The 18,182-nt window shown below is 40.5% G+C and overlaps 1 protein-coding gene across 2 annotated transcripts in view; it reads right to left on the bottom strand.

The window, feature by feature from the left end:
* The window catches only part of NPM1 (nucleophosmin 1), a 367,407-nt gene extending 351,707 nt beyond the window's left edge, over positions 1-15,700 (bottom strand). For both annotated transcript variants that reach the window (XM_044069094.1, XM_044069097.1), the window contains exon 1: positions 15,583-15,700. In XM_044069094.1, coding sequence (XP_043925029.1) covers positions 15,583-15,685 — 103 coding nt within the window. In that variant the 5' untranslated portion in view covers positions 15,686-15,700. The remainder of the gene's footprint in view (positions 1-15,582) is intronic.
* Between the last annotated feature and the right edge of the window lie 2,482 nt (positions 15,701-18,182).

The raw sequence follows: 18,182 nt of genomic DNA, 5'->3' as shown, positions 1-18,182 counted from the left end.
AGAGGTGCCAGTGTCTCAAAGGGGGAAGGGTTCTACAAAACTGTTTCTAATGCCCAGAAAAGCAGGCACTTTGAGACCTATTCTAGACCACTCATCTGAAAGGAAGGCACTTTTAGAAAACTGCCCAGATGCTGTCCCTTCAGATTCTGTTTCCTCTATTGATCCTGCAGGCCTATATGTTATTTCTGGACCTAAAGGATGCTCATCTCCATATTCTGATTCATCCTGTTTAAGAAGTTTGTGTTTCTCTGTTGCATCCTGGCATTCCATTCTCTGCTTTGCCCTTTGGCCTTTTTACTGCCCCAAGGGTGTTCACCAAATGCCTTGCTCCAGTGATTGTATTTTTTACAGGCTTCAAGGTATCCCAATTTTTTCCTTAGATGACCTGCTGATTCAGGCATCCTCTCCAGAGTCTTTTGCAAAATCTTTGTGCAGTTTCTGTTCAGAGCCTGTGGTTTACTATAAATTTCAAAAAGTATTTAGTCTGCTTCTCAGGATCATGTTTTTATGGGTTACAAAATTCAGAGGGTGCCAGTGCTTGCAGCTGCACCTCCTACAAAAGGCTTCATCTCCAATTGCTTTCACACACTTCTTCCTCTGGCTTCCATTATCACCAGGGAGTTTGAGAGCTCTGGGTTTCATAGCATCAACCATTCTGATGCTCCCTCTGGTCAAGTTTCACATGAGAAAGCTTGGGGTTTCTGAAGTTGGTATGTTGCTTCAACATGCATGTCTAGATTTTGTAGTTCCTCTTTTTCCTTCTCAGGAACTTCACTGTTGGATTCAGAAGTTCTCAATCTAGGGATCCCTTTTCATCCCCCTCTTCCCTCTCACAGAATTGCTCACAGATGCTTCAGACATGGGATGAGGGGTGACATTTGGCTCCTTAAATTAGATTGGGTGTTGTCACCTTATCAGCAGAAGGAGCACATCATGGTATAACAGAGAGGAACAAGATCTTGTTTTCTTGGCACTTCTGATTTGGGATCTTGCTGTCAAGTATCAAGCGACTCTTCAGGCAGCTTATCCCTTCAATCAGAACATTGTGGCAGACACCGAGCAGGTCCTTAACTCAATGTTATGAATGGATGCTTCACAGGGATGTGTTTCTGGACATTATCCACCAGTGGGGTACTATTCAAGTTTGCCTCCCCCTCTGAACAGACAACTTCCTCTGTTTTTGTACCAGCGTCCCAGGTCCTCTAGTGTGGAAGGCAGACATCCTCATTTTCTTGGAAGGGGATTCTTCTTTATGCATTCCCTCCCCTTCCTCTCATTCATAATGTCCTGGTCAAAATATTTCCAAAAATCTTGTTGGGGAGTCCATTTTGGCCACAACAGCACTGGTTCCTTTTACTTCTAGCCGGGGAAATCACCACAAGGTACTTCACAGGGTGGATCTAATCACACAAGCCAAGGGATGTCATACATCCCCACCTGTCCATGCTTCAACTGACAGTGGATCCCAGGATTTTGATCCTCAAGACTCCTTTTTTGAGGATGTTCTGCAAGTCCTGAAGGGCAGTTTACCTACTACTAGGAAATCCTACTTATCCAAATGGAAGAGGTTTTCTATTTGGTGTCGCTACCCTGGACCCACTTACTGTGATGTTTCATGCAAATAAGAGAACCAAAGAGTTTATCAATGCTGGTTTGAGCTATTCTATTAAGGCCAACTTAAATCAGCCATTTCTGCTTGCCTTCCTTTTTTCTCCTACTCTAGCTTTTATAGATTTGAGGTGAAAGATTTTCTTTAAAGGCTTTTTTGTTTTAAACATTTTACTGGGAAGGTCTAACTCAGAATGAAGCCAATGTTAAGCAGAGGCCCAGGTAGAAACACTCCAGATGCATGTCTTTGTAATGTGTGAGGAAACAGGAGTACCCAGAGAAAACCCACACGAACGCAGGGAGGACATGCAGACTCTGCTCAGAAGGCATTCCAGCAGAGAATCAGAGAACCTCTTGCTGTGAGGTAACACAGCCACTGCACATCCTTGATATTAGACCTTCCAGGAAAACAAAAAAACAAAACACTGTTCCTCCTCCCTGGGATCCAAATTTTTTTCTGGAGAAGTTGACTCTGGCGCCTCTTGTTCCTGGAAGACTTATTTTGTTAGCTCTTCTGCCAGATGGGTGTCTGGGTTGCAGGCCCTTATGGCTTGACCTCAGTTTTGATTTTTCATCAGGACAGTGTCTCCTTGCACACCAGTCCTTTTTATGTACAAGTTGGTTAATGAGCTGTCACTTAAGTCTATTAATCTGCCTACTTTTTACCCTCTCCGCAATCTGCCAGTAAGAGGGTGCTGCATGCTTTGCATGTGCATAGGCAAGTCCGTGTTTATTTGGACAAGACTAAGGCTGTTAGAAAATCTGATCAGTTGTTTTTCATCCTAGATCTTTGTGACTTGCTATATATAAAGCAAACTATTTCTTCTTGGATTTCTAAGGCTATTTCCTTTTGTTACACTTTATGGCAAGATCCTTTAATCAAGGCTCATTCTGCTAGAGCTGTGGCTTTTTCTGGTGCTCTTTTCAAGGGCTTAGGTACTAGTTCTATTAATGATGCCGCTACCTGGACTTCTGTGCATACCTTTACCAAGCACAACAAGTTGGATGGTATCTCTAGAGCCAGGGTTGGATTTGCTAATGCCATTTTCACAGCTTTTTAGGAGGTCTCTTCTGCTTCTACCCCTCAAGTTTCCTCTTGAGCTTTGGCACTCTCCCATATGTTAAGAATACTGCAACAGTGACGGCAAGGACATCTACCATTATGGTAAAATTTTACAAATCTGTACTATCCATACACCATTTTCCACTCCTAAATGAAAAATGCCTTGTACCTTAGTCACATTTTTTTTTTTTTTTACACCATAACTATAAACAAAAAAAGTGTACTATTCAGCTAATGCAACCTGAAAAGTTTCCTCTAAACCATCCCATCTCCGATCTTCAAACTTCATGCTTTTGTTCTATTTTTCTGAAACATGCTCTTCCCCCCTTGGACAATTTTACTCTTGTTAACACTCGAGTATACATTGCATCAAACTTCTTGGCTTCAGTAGCACAAAAATGAACTTCTTGTATAGTCCTTTGCTATACACTACAGTTGATTTCCTCTGGACAAGCATCCCACAACTGTCCCCGATTTTGCCATGCACCTCAAAATTTAAGATCTTCTGGTAAATCACCAAGAACTATAATCATTTAATAATGGCAGCATTTCATATTTCTTGTTCTGAAAATGCATGTTAATGTAAAAACTATTGCTAAAGTTAGAATGAGATTTAAAAAAAAAAAAAACAGCATCTGATTTTGGGCCTTTGTTGCACATTATTTTGTTTTGCCCAGAATTAATGGGCAAAGTTGAAAGATATGAGCAAGTCTATTTTGTGGGCCTGTTGAGAGATGGAATGTTAACTGCAATTGATGGGTTAAAACAATCTGGGCAAACTAGTCATGGGCAATGACCATCCAGTGTTACTACTACCCTTGAACATGCTCTTTTCCAAGCACACCCCAGACGCATTCTATTGTCTTAAATTTCAACTTGCCATATTTCTGACCCTTAATCTTACCTTCTCTAGTTAATCCACCCCCCACAAACACACTTCTGCCCTACTACAGCTGACTGTAGGCAAAACATTCACAGCACCAGTGTTATTTCTAACACTAATGTGATTCCACACCAGTGTCCTTTACTTCCCACTTGTGTACAAGGTATAAACATCCTCCCACAAACCATATTATGACTATGTCCGTTGACATTTCCTGTACTGTGAAGAATCCCAGTAAGTAAAAAAAAAAGCAACAATACAGCACACTGGAAGTCAGAAATAAAGGAAGATAAAAAAATCTGCGATTAAAATCTCCCATCAGGCTCTTTCCTTTCTCAGCAAGCGTAAGCACTTCAACAATTTGTTTTCTTGAGACCAAGATCAAACCTTCTTGGATTGGTTGCTTTTGACAAAATTCCCCCCTGCTCCACAAATACAAGTGAAAAACAAGTTTATTTTATTCTTCTGGCCAGCCCACTTTGATTACTTTAGTGCCACACACTAATACACAATGAAATAAAGGTAATGTCCCCTCCTTAATTGAATGGGGTGGTAGCATACATAACTCTCAAACCATAGCCAGCTTTAGGCACCAAACTCTGGTTGCTGGGAAGTTAATGTTCCAGTGGTATCCCCCAACTACAGCACGTTATCTTAAATTGATATTTTATAACAAGTCTGTCAAGCCAACAAAAGCTAGTACAGCAACCCTATACACTTACTAAACCAGGTGAGTAAAACTCTCACCTTTAAAAGATATTCTGTTATAATAAGAGTTTTATCGAGTAACGAGCTTCACAATTCCATATATTTTACGACTGATAGTGCCTAGCTTAGTTAAACCCTGCTAGTGGACATTCTCCACCAAAATTAACATAGCCAGCTTTAGCTAACTGCAATACCCATGAGTGCAGGGCCTCCTTAATCATCCTTGACTGTGAAGACCCCACAAAAGCTGCTGGTTGTGGATAAATAAGAAAACTGTACTAATTTTCTGAGTATACTCCCTCAACAGGGCTGTGATATGACCCTTTAGGATAATGCTGGTAAGGAACATGAGCAAGATGAGCACAAGACGAGATCAGCAGCCCAGAATGACCAATCTCAGTTCAAACCTTGGATTTGAAGAGCTAATGCTTCTGATCTTCAAAAATGGTTCTTTCAGGGAGTTATACGAATACTGGCAGAACACCAGATACTACAAAGTTCAACTTTATTATAGGTTCATAGGTGTTTACTAGGCCAACAACCACAAGGGCCTTTTTAAGCCTAGCCATGCATCTCAAATCTGACAAGTTTCGGATACCCTTGATAAGTGTAAGCATGAGCCTGGGAGATGAACCATTTACAGGTTACCCGTTTGCATCAGAGACACGGGTACCAAACCAGGGATGAATTTCCTTTTCCCATCCAATTGTCCAAGTTGCACTTTAATTCGATTAGGGAGGAACTCTGCTTCACATGAATGGGGAGCCTGTTCCATAGATGGGGTAGTTTCTGGGATACATACCTATCTCTCCAGCAGGTCCTATTTATATCACAGGCAAGTTTTTTTTTTTAAGTCCTCACAACGAGTAACTCTGGTGCTGTTTGTTTTGTGGATATGCAGGAGGTCCAGAGTAGGGTCTGACAATGCCCTGTATGCCAGGCATAGATCTCCCCTCAAAAGCCTGTGGGATACAGAATACAGGGATAGAGCCTTGAGGCAGTCTGGACAGGACACATTACTTATGCCCTGTATTTTTAGTGAGGAACCTCTGTGAATATGCCTGGTTAGGTACATACCAAAGGGGGCATTGTACTCTGACAGGTCTGATGAATGCCAAATACAGTGCAACAGTAACTTCCCTGGACTTAGATGCCATACCTTTGTTTATAAGTTGTGCAACAGAGTGATTTCCTCACCACTGTAGACACATGATAAATCAAAGGCTAGATTACCATCTATTCATGTCCCCATGGTGATACTTGGACCGAAAGCACCAAGTCCCCGACTACTGGGTCAACTCTAAGGGGTGTGTTGTCAATATGATAGTTGCAAGGGATGGAAGACTTCCTAAAGGATACTGTTATGCATTTCTTGGCATTTAGTTTTATAGTCCATGACTGACACCAGTTTGTCAGTGTCAGCCCCTCCTGGAGAACATTTGTGTTTGTGTCAGTGTGAGATTCAATGACAGCTCCTAATTTGCAATCATCTGCAAATGTAGTCAGCCAGAGACCACTGACATTGGCCTTGACTTCTAAGTAAATGCCAAAAAGGAACAGTCCAAGGACTGATCCATGAGGGACTCTACCTGTGACTGGCCTCTTTGTAGAGGTGGACTCCCCAATACCAAAAATAGCAGGAAAAGCTCAAAAAAAAAAAAAAAAAAAAAAAAAAAAAAAAAAAATCAGCAACACTAAGTATTATTCCAATTCACTTAAAAAAGTTAGACCACCTTTTGCATAAACATGCATTTCTGGATAAGTACAAAAAACTAATTTATCAACTGCCTGTAGTCTTGAATGATTAACTAGTAAATCAGCCTTTATGAAGGACAGAGCAAAATGAGGCAAAAATCAGAGTTGGTCGCTGAAATAAAGGACAGTGACAGGAGAGTATTACTCCTCAATGGAGTAAATAGTGACTTGTCCCATCTGCTGTTTTGTGACTGCTAAATAGCCATCGCTGATCTGGCATGGAGTACCAGTATTGTACACTGTATAGCTATTTGCTGAAATAAGTACAACACTAGTATTGCTATGACTTATGGATGTGCAAAAATCAGCTTTATCTGTGCTCACATCCAATAATGACAAACGTTCTGGGCATTGGTAAAAATGCAGCTAACAAGTAATTACATTTCAAGAGTTAGGCATAGGATATCACAAAACATTCAGTCTTGTGCGAGTCCCAGTCTAACACCAGACAGGTGCATGGCTTAAACAGGAATTTTTTTTTTGGGGGGGGGGGGTAGGAAGGCAAGTTGTATTCCCAGACAAACTGTGTATCCTCACAGCAATTGTCTTGTTAGTTTATTTTAATTTCCTAATCTGTCATCTTAACATTAAGTCTAGGGCACAACTTGTGTCTTCCTTTCTTATGATTTTTGTTTAGACCACTGTTGGATTAAAAGGTGGGGGAAAACGCTATAAAATGCATCCCAAAGAACTTATAACCCCTATAGCTTTTGGGGTACAACCTAATTGAGTGAACAGCCATTACTGTTCTGTTTTGGTCAGGAAAGGCAAATTGAATGGATGCAAGAAAACTAAAGCTAAACCACTGAATTTCTTTCCTTAATCATAATTCCTGTTCAAACCATAATTAGATTAAAAGGTTGTGTAAAATAAACTAAAAAAACAAAAATGAACACAGCACACAGTTACAGCTTCTTGAAAAAACTAAGAGTAAGGCAAAAATGTGAGAAAAGGAAGAAAAAAAAAGTTATGTGCATGGAATGGGGAAGCCCATGGAGGGGTACATGGGGAGCACTTGAGGAAAGTGCTTAAACAGTAGGCAGTGCCTATGGTACAATTTTGCCAGCCCCATAAATAGTTATAATGCCTCATTGTTGCAATTAAAATGCCAGTAACTGTGAATGTCCCTTTGGCAGATGGGCCAATAGTGTGATACACAGGCCTGTCATGATACAAGAACATTGTAGCTACCTCTGCTAAAGTTAGCAGCATTAACTAAAAGTTACTTAGGAGGCAGTGAAGGGTGATACTTGGACTGAAAGCACCTAAGGGTCCCCCAAAATGTTAACACCAGCAGTGTCTCAATCTCGTGGCACAAAAAACTAATGCAGGGATGACAAAGGCCCAAAAATAGGGGCAGATTTTAAATGTAGTTCTTATAAACTTAAGGTTGCTAGAACAGGATTTGTGTTTGCATTAATTTTCTGAAGGATATGACTTCTGAAACTCAAAATTGATGTTACTATTTAGTGACTTCCATAGTCAGTGATATGACAAGAAAACAACATTTTGAGAAACATGCCAAAATTACTAGGCAAAAATCTGGACACAGTTGATAGGTATGGTAGCATATTCTCACGGATCTTCAGAATAATTCTTGCAAACTCTTGCCTTTGCTATGCATCACATAGTGTAATGGCAGAATGCTCAATGTGCACTTCGCACAAATTTGCTTTGTCACACAAGGTCATAGTTGTTTGGGTTTATTCTTGCTTTAAATATATAGACAAGTTTATTACATTAAACTGGGATACAGGGACAAAGTTCACTTGCAATATGGATCTAGAGGCTTGTCTAGATATATTTATCCATATTCATCAAGGATACCCACACCTCCAGGTTAGTGGCACAACACAATGCCTCAGAGATCATCCATGTGCAATTATCAATGGGCAAAACTGAAATTCAAATTGTAGCTTGCTACTAATCACCCACCGTGACCCAAGACCCCCATTCCACGTTTCTGGAGACACTGAAAAATATGAAGGTCCTACCAAACATCCTAATATTGGGCGATTTCAATTACCCAAACATTAACTGGGAGAACTATTAAAGTACTAACTCCCTTGCCCAACGCTTCCTAGAATTTATAAACTCGAATGCCTTGGATCAACTGGTCAACACCCCCACCAGAGGTGACAACATATTGGAACTGGTCATCACCAACATGGGCAACTGGTGTCCTACACCGGAGGTAAACCCCTCGCTGGTTAGATCAGACCATAGACATCATTCTGGATATCCACATTCCACCCCCACCCCCAATCAAGTAAACCACCATGAAAAACTTTTCCAAAAGCAAACCACGTTATTTAAGACAGAGGTGGAAAGGTTCACAGCCCCCATGCTAAAGGACAACGCTGTCCAAGCTGCTGAATCCCTTACAAAAGGCACTCTTGAGCACCTGCAAGAATGCATGGATCGTGCTATCCCAAGCAAAACCAAGACTCACTCCTCCAAGGAAAGGAAACCAGTCTGGTGGACCCCTGCCATAAACAAGCTATACAATAGAAGGAGGAAACTAGTACAGAAAAGAGCAAAATCCCAAGAAGGGAAGACATCCCTGATTAGTATCAGCAAGAAACTATGTTCCCTCATAAAATTGTCCAAAGCTAGCTTCGAAAGAAAAATTGCCAAGGACTTCAAAGATGACCACAAAGCGTTCTTTAGCTAGGTCAAGAACCTAAGTGGAAACTCTCAGATCTGCTCCGAGTTAGTGCAGAATGGCACAAAATACACTGAACCGATGATATTGCCAACATTCTGGCAGACCAGTTTAGTGCAAACTTCACCCTCTAAATGGCCCATGACCATACCAGAAGAATGTAGAGCCCTGAAAATCACAAACAGGTTAAAACAGCCCTATCCAAAACCAAAAACAAGTTTCAATGTGACCAGAGTCCCAGGCTGTCTTACACGAACTCCAAAATGAACTAACCCCTCACCTAAACACACTGTTTCAAACTCAGCCTCTCCACAGGCTACATATCCATAGAGTGGCACATAGCAACAGTTATCCCACTCCACAAAGGTGGAGCCACAACAGACCCTGGGAACTATTGCCCTATAAGTCTGACTAGCCTGGTCTGCAAGGCTATGGAGCGCATCATAGAACTCATTAACAGAGACATTGGGAACCTTCAAACATTGGACCCTACACAGTTTGGCTTTAAGGGCAGATCATGCCTCCTAAACCTGGTGGACTTAGGGACAGTTACCAAGGATTTAGACGAGGGAAATGAGGTCCACACAGCCTACCTAGACCTTGCAAAGGCTTTTGACACCATTCCCCATTCTGGTATTATAGACAAGCTCACCAGCCTGAACATAAACCCCTACGTCACGAGATGGGTTACCAATTGGCTCATGGCTAGAACCCACACAGTGAGAGTTGCAGGCTCTAGGTCAGACTCTAAACCTGTTACAAGTGGCATCCCCCAGGGCTCAGCCCTGGGACCTCCTGTTCAGTATATTCTTCAGAGGTACAGGCAAGCACAGGAGGACTATGGCTGACTAGGTTTGCAGACGACTGTAAACTGGGGGCCAAAATTGACTCCAGCTGATACAGACATCCTCCAGAAGGGTCTCACTGAGACGGATACCTGGTGTCAAAAATCATGGCCTCAAGCTAAATGCCAAAAAGTGCATAGTCATCCTCTTTGGAAAAAACAAAGTACCCGTGAACTCTCACATACGTGGTTGTCCCCTAAATACAGAACATGAAATAAGGGATCTGGGGACCCAAGTAGATAGTAATCACTCCTTTGATAATCATATTGCCAAGGTGGTTATAAAATCCTATGTGGCCCACCTAATCACAAAAGGTTTCGCATCTAGAACAAAAGGTTATTGTGCCCCTCTACTCATCAGACCCATCATAGAGCACAATGCCCAATTTGGGATGTACCTTACAAGACACCTGCAACAGCTGGAAAGACCAGAGAAGTACCTCACCAAGAGGATTACTGGCCTCAGATGCCCTATGCAGCCCGACTTGAAGAAACTCGGGTTGTACTCTGTTGCATACTGCCTACTCGGAGGTGATCTCTGCCTGACATACAAGGCCATGTCCAACCCAGAATTGATGGACATGCTCCACCTAAAAGAAATCCCCCGAGAGCCACACTTGAAGGGATAGATTCCTGTCCCAGTGACTCCCCATGCTTTGGAACAGGATTCCAATCTACATTAGGCAGAGCCCCTCACTAACACAAGAGAAACCTTGATGAGTGGATGGGAAACAGAAAATTTACCCAGGGGATCACTGCAGTGGCTCTGCTGGACAGAGGCACAGGGAACTATCTAAGGGGGCAGCAAAAGCCAACATTCAGGCTAGGCTTACATATGCCCTCAGGCAGATAGCCTAGTACTTGCCTATGAACCCAAGAGACATCATGGAGCTCTCTGAACACATGTCACAGGCTGGTAGGAGTCTTATCACTGAGCAGCATTTTACCTTCTCCAAAGATGATGCCACAGTATGAACAAAACATGACCAACTTTGATAAATTGGCTTAATTTCTGGTGTCATTCCAAGGGAGTGAAATATTTGTCAGTATGGAAGGAAATGGTCAGACCGCACTGCTTTGCCAGGGATGGTCTGCACCTCTCCCCACTAGGCTTTTGAATATTAGCCAAAACATCTTCCCAAATAGTGCCTTTAGGCAACGACAAACTGAAAATACTTGACATAGCAAATGAAAACCACAAAAAACTAAGAGGTATTACTTCTCAATGCTAGTAGTCTAAAAATTCCACTCCCTCAAAGCTCTCTTTACCCTAGAGAATTTTTGATGTCTGTGCGGTCACTGAGACACTAACAGCTGCAGAGAACACACCAACAATGCAAGATAATGCCTTCCACACATTTAGACTAGCTACTACACAGAGGGACTAAAGGTGGAGGCGTCTCAGTTTTCATCAAAAATAAATATACCTCAATACTGGTCAAACAGGACAATGCACTTGAGCTTCATGTTCAAAATCACCATAGGTAAAATCCAATACTACTTCCCTGCAAGCTATAGGTCCCCCCTATGACCCAGGAAACTCATACCATGTATTTAAACTTATTTGAAATAATCACCATTCAACCCAATACCATATTAATGGAGGACTTTACCCTACTATTAACTGGAAATCATATACAACAAACATAGGCACAGAGATTCCTGGATGTTGTACACACTCCCTGGATCATATTGTCAATACACCACCAGAAGTACAACCATACTGGATCTGGTGCTCACTAATATGGGAGAGTGCTGCACACCCCCAGTGTAATGTCTTCTCTGATAAGTTCAGACCATAAAATGGTCTCCTTTTAAGTAAAAATAAAATCTGGAACCCCAGCTATTACTGGAATATTCAGGTACTACTCCAATGCTAATTTCTTGTCATCAAGAAATAACCTAGCAAAATTTCAAGCCTCCATAAACCCTGAGGACACTGCTGCCTTTGCAGAACTGTTCACAGAAGCCATAAACAAACATGTTAAATAGCTACATACCCACCAGGAAGAAGTGCAGAACTTAACAAAAAAACGCCACCCTGGTGGAATCACAAATCAATAGGCTGTATAATAGAAGGAAGAAAATCAAGGCAAAAATTAGGAGGTGCAGCACCCAGCAGGATAAAAGTGCACTCAGACTAAAACAGAGTACAAATAAAGTCTACCAAAGCCAAATGTGAAGTAAATTTGGCCTCCCAGGCCAAAGACAACCATAATGCATTTAGCCATGTCTGCATCCTCAAAGGCATCACAATCGTGGGCAGAGGTAATTGTAAATTGAGCCACCTATGCTGAGCCAAAAGATCTAGCAAGCCTACCGGCAAACAAATTCAGCTCCAACTTTACTCCTCTCTTCCCCTTAACCTTCCTTCAGGAAATACCATCAAATACAACTCTGCTATCACTAGGGAATAGGTCTTTAATGCTTTCTCCAAAGCAAAGAACATTGCATCAATGGATCCAGACAATACCCAGGTTGCCTTCTAAATAGCATGAAGGCATGACCTCAGACCCTCTGGAATTGCTATTTAACTGCAGCTTCAACAGGCTTTGTGCTTCATGAATGGAGAAACCAACAGTCATTTCTCTGAACGGTGGGTGCCATCTACAGACCCTGGAAAAGTACAGACCCACAAGTCTCACTCGTCTGGTATGAAAAGCCATGGAAAGAATCATAGCAATTATCAGTAATGACATAGTAAACCTCCAGACACTGGACCCAACCCAATTTGGTTTTGTTAAGGGCAGGTCATGCCTACTTAACCTGGTAGACTTCTTTGAGGTCTCCAAAGCAATGGATGAGGGGAAAATGGTTCACACTGCTTGCCTTGACCTGGCCAAGGCATTTGACAATATCAGACTTTGGCATTGTTGACAAACTCAAGAGGTTAGGTACAAACCCTTATGTCATGCAGTAGATAGCCAAACTGGCTCACAGACATGGCCCAGGAAGTTAGAATTGGGAAGGCCACATCTACAGAGAGGCCAGTCACAAGTAGAATCCTCAGGGATCAGTTCTGGGACCACTCCTTTTTGGCATTTAGTTCTCTGAAATCAAGGCCAATGTTGATGGCCTCTGGCTGACTAAATTTGCAGATTATTGCAAATTAGGAGTAGTCATTGAATCACCCACTGACACATATGCTCTTCAGGAAGGGCTGAAACTTGTGTCTAAGCCATGGACTAAACTAAATGCCAAGAAATGCATAACTGTCTTTCAGGAAGTCATCCACCCCTGGTAACTATCATATTGACAATACACCCATAAGAGTTGACCCAGTAGTCAAGGACTTGGGGGCACAGGCTGTAACCTACCATTTGACAATTACATGTCTCCAATAGTAAGAAAATCATTCTATGCTGAGCAACTTGTAAACAAAGGTATGGCATCTAGGTCCAAGGGAGTCATTGTTCCACTGTACTCAGCATTCAGACTACTCAAGAGTGCAATGCCCTTTATGTACCTAACCAGGCATATCCAACAACTGGAACATCCACAGAAGTTTCTTACTAAAAGAATACAGGGCATAAGTAACATGTCCTATGCAGACCGCCTCAAGGCCCCATCCCTGTATTCTGTCTCCTACAGACCATTGAGGGAAGATACGTCTGGCATACAAACATGGTCTCTCCCAAGTCTCTGCTTACACTTATCAAAGGTACCAGAACTTAAGAGATTTGAAATGCATAGTTAGGCTTAAAAATGCCTTGTGGTCATTGGGCTAATAAACTACAAACCTAAAAAAGACAGAATTTGAGAATTGGGTCAATAAATTTCTTGAAATGAAATGATTTTTAAAGGCTCTCATGTCGGGGACACACTGCTATTTCCGCATTTCCCTCTTACTGAATATTACAGGTTTGCCCTATTGTACAATGACATCTTGTAGAAACAGGCACTCATCTGGTTTGCCAAGTGTTCTATTTCTGTAATCACACAATATTAACTACTCCTAACTTTCATACCATCTTTATATCCATTTTCTAGAGCTATTCAGTAGTACTCCCTAATTTTGTCAAAGTCCATCTTATTACAGTCAATGCACAAAGTCAAATACAAAAGCCCCATGGTGTACTAACCACTTCGCCAACATGATACCCATTTCTGGAGGGTCTATATTGCATCGAACTCACAGGAGATAGAACGATGTAATATTGAACCATAAAGTTCAAAACTCAATTATGAACACAGATTTTTTTCCCCAGGGGGCTCACACCCCCCCTACTTAAATATACCAACTCAAGAGATCGCACCACAGTGGAGAAAATAGAAAAGCTGCGAAAACGGCCCACCAATTTCTTTCCCTGGGAAAAAATTGTTGTGCCGTGGCTTCGCTATTTTCATATTTCAAACATTTGAGTTCGATATTACAATGTTCAGACTTCTGTGAGTTCGACGTTGTAATATAGACCCTTTCTGGATCAGACATTCACTTCAGCTGTGATTAAGAGCAACAGGTACAGCAGTGGTTAATGTACAGGCTATATGACATGTCACAAAGCATTAAGAATGAGGAGGAATGGCACACAATGTACTTCAGTTAACATGTGACACACTTAAATGCACCTCCAAGATGGCATCTGTACCTCTCGTTTGAGGTTTCCTTCAAGACTTGAGTTGGTTCAGAAAGCCTACAATTACATTTTCTGTTTTCACTGTGCCTTCAACTTAAACCCCCCCCAAGATTTTTAAATACATTTGCATATTGTATCTTTGAGGCCATAGCCCCCAACAAATAAAGCCATCCTTTAGGGGTGCTCCATTTGTGGGAAGGAAGAACCAGGTTATGGCAGTCTTAATTTTGACACTTCAAACAAACAGATCAATTAGTAATGATGCAGCTTGTAAATAGTAACCCTTAAATTAGTACAAGTGACCATTGCTAAATACCAGGCTGTGGCACAACTTTAAATAAAAACATTAGCAGCATAACACTTAATCGTCACTATGAATGAACAGCAGAGTGAAGGCAAGACATTTATTGCATATAAAAAATAGTGTACAAGGTCATTCTGGTTATTTCAAAACAAATTCAGTTGAGCAGAACTTTTAAATACACTTTTGCAACCTTTCAAAAATACTGTTTGAAAAGACTGATAGCACATACCACATGCATAGTGTACATGGTCCGGCGTGCTTCACACTCATACTGTCTTTTGCTATCACATCTGCAGGTTGCATACCCTGAAATACTTGTATAAAATTTTTTTCTTTCGACAGATGGACTATAATGCTGTCCCCCACCCAAACTACCAATATTTACTACAAGTAATACTTTGACTACAGACACGGATTCCCTTTACACATTTCTGTAATTTAGTCCTTATTGCCTCCTATTTGGCAATGCATACTTTTGTCTTTGCTTTTCTCTTTTTTTTTTTTTTGCATGTATGGTGTGTACATTCATAACTATATTTATGCCTTGGAGGGCAGAAGAGTTCTCCATTTTTTCACTGCATTTTTCTGACTTGTCAAACTATTTAAATCTTTCCCTTAGAATTTGACTGTTACAAACTACAGCAGATAAATCACCAGTTGAGGCCTAAACAATTCAATAAGAGGATCCCAAGTCTCCAGTAAAAACAAAGCCTAGAGTTCTGCACTAACACTCAACCATTCAAAGGAAACACAGACTTAATTTTAACATGCTAGCTGGGTCTGTGGTCACTTCCCTAGCTTTTAACACTACACATGGCAAAAGGACACCTAGAGAAAAAAAAATCAAATATTTACAAAATATTTTAAGATGTGAAGTTCATTGGAATCAGAGAATGTCAACATGAAGGCAAGCATTTGATAACACTACAGCAGAATATTTGAGGAAAAGACTTTAGGCATAAATAGGATTTGGTCAACTCATAGCAGGCTGAAAATATTTCTGCATGAAATAGAGTGACTAGCTGGATTAGACTGCATGCTTAGACTGAAAATCTGGGTCAAGGAGAATGAGGCATTTGTGACATTCTATAATACTGAAATTTAGGCCCAAGGCATCTGTAGCCAGTGTTTCAGGTCAGCTCATTATATTCTTATACAAGGAACAGCATTCTTACCCCACAGGTCTACAAGAATGTTGGCTTTAAACATACTCCTGGTAGGGTCCACAGAAGAACGAGAAGCACATGAAATGTCAGTCATAAAGCTTTCCTGTTCCATTTTAAACCTTTTTTTTTTTTTAAAAAGGGAAAAAAAAAATCAAAATACTTTCAGTCTCCCTTGATCCACCAGAAAAAAAACTATACTCTTTCTCCTTGTCAAATATATTGACATCAGCAGGAAGGCCTCCTAAGTAATTAGTCAGCTGTTTTACTTTTAAAGGAACCTTCTGAGCTACTGAGAAATTTCACAAACCACCCAAAAACTTATATGATTGTCTTTTGAAAAGTACAACATTTGATGAAGTAAAGTAAAGTGTTTATTTTATGGACTTGCTGTAGTTCTTTTTATTTGTACTGAAACAGTTGCACTTCTTAAATGTTTGACTGCAGAAGTTACCTACTAAATCCATTTCTGGTCTTTTATTATTTAATGTGATTGCTTTATAGACTGCAGGTCATACCTCTCAACCTCTTATAGCAAGAAATCTGGACAAAGCCATAAATAAAAGTGGGGCAAAGGCCCCAAAATAGGAACAATTTGTAAATATTGCTCTTAGAAAATTGATAGAATAACAGGTTTTGTGTTAGTATGAATTTTTGTGAAGGAAATGGAGTCTGAAACTAAATGTCTGTCATTATTTTCTAACTTCAATCTTTAATGATTTACAACTAATTTGCCAGAAAATCACAATGTTATGAAAAACAGACTCAAAATATGAGGTAAAAATCTAGACATTCTGTGAAAATCTGTACAGTTGAGAGGTTTGCAGCTATTTCACTCATTTACTGATCTCGTTGCCCCAGCAGTAACTTATTAAACACGGAGAAGTTCCAAGAAATCAAATTGCAAACCAATGTAGGTGTGACATGTAAAGACGCATCAGTCAGACTCTGCAGACATTTTACAATAATAATCAAATAAGCAGAAATAGCTATATACAATCTAAAACAAAGCTTTATATGCATTGTGCATGCAAGCACAGTTAGTATATTTGTAGACCTGTCCTATTTCCATCAAGGAAATGCATATTAAAACAGATGCATAGTTTTCCTATTACTAAAACTACAAACATTATATACAAATGAGCTGTTTGGGTTTGCATGGTACACATGCAAAGCATGTGTGCATACTGCCTTACATAACCTTTTGCACACAAATATACTATGGGGCCTGTTTCAAATGCAACCATTATATGCTTATGTATACACATCAGACTATATAAATTACAGATGTGTATTGACAGTCCAGAGCATTCTAGGGTTCCCTTCCATCCTCAAACTATCAGATCGCTGAGACGTCTAAACTTAAAGAACTCTAATGATTTAGAGTTATATGCCATATAGAATGTGTTAATCTTTATGCCAGGGAAAAATTAAGCCATAGATAAGAGTGCATAGTGCTGGGACTATTATGGCTGGTGTGACCACAATGGATAAACCCTGGATCATCTACACATACCTCTTAATTGTACAAATTTTTGCAGAATACCCAGATTTTTAGCTTATATTTTAGGTCTGTTTCTCATAAAATTGTGGGTTTCTGGCAAATCATTGGCAAATAATTCAGGATTGAAGTCAGAAAATAATGACAGACATTTGAGTTTCAGACTTCATAATCTTCAGAAAATTCATGCTAATGAAAACCTTTTGTTCTATCAATTTTCTAAGTTTGGAAGAGCAATATTTAAAAAGTGTCCCCATTTTTGGGTCTTTGTCTCTACATTATTGAAGGCTTTGTCCAGATTTGTTGCTCTTAGAGGTTGAGAGGTATGCCTACATCTATGCATGGCATATGGATCACTTTTCATTTATTATAGTGTGTGTGTGTGTGTGTGTGTGTGTGTGTGTGTGTGTGTGTGTGTGTGTGTGTGTGTGTGTGTGTGTGTGTGCGAGCACACTTTGCCATGTGTATGCAGCACAAGCACTAATGTCACAGCTGTTACTGAACATGGAGGACTGAGTTGGAGAATCAACTGAAAGATCTGAGCTGGTACAGAAGCAACGTGATTACCAACCTCTTCAGGAGCGATGAGATTCTCTTGTGAATCAGACACAGGTCTTGTTGTACATGCCAACATTAGGATTTGCTGAACCATACGGGATTGTGGCCACAACTCGTATTTTATTACAACTACTAGGTTACCATGGTTAGTGAAGTAAGGGCATGGTGACACTTTATGAATTCCCCTTAATGAGTTCTCTACTGACAAGTCATAACATTAACTCTTCGGCTGAAAAGAACTGTGCTTAGACAAAAAGTCATACTATCAAGCAGCACACGTGTAGCTTAGAGCTGTTGATACTGATGATAGATTACATTGTCTTTAATGTACAGTACTCTGAGATTGTACTTGGGAAGGTTTCAGTCATGGAAGTAAATACTTATCTTTCCGGTCAGCAGGTACAATTTCTCTGGCTTCATTAATTGGCATGGTCTTTCTTGGCTAGCTGGCATTTCTTTCCACCAATATGGCATACTGTTGTACAGAAGTTGCCTGCTAGTCAGATGACTTTTCCTGGGAGTGTACAGTGCAAAGCGTTTGCAATTGATATTC

This window comes from Protopterus annectens, chromosome 4.part0 (genome assembly GCF_019279795.1).
Source record: "Protopterus annectens isolate FY-2018-M chromosome 4.part0, PAN1.0, whole genome shotgun sequence".
Taxonomy (NCBI): domain Eukaryota; kingdom Metazoa; phylum Chordata; order Ceratodontiformes; family Protopteridae; genus Protopterus; species Protopterus annectens.
Note: the sequence above shows the minus strand (reverse complement) of the source record. Positions and strands in the feature narration are given on the sequence as shown.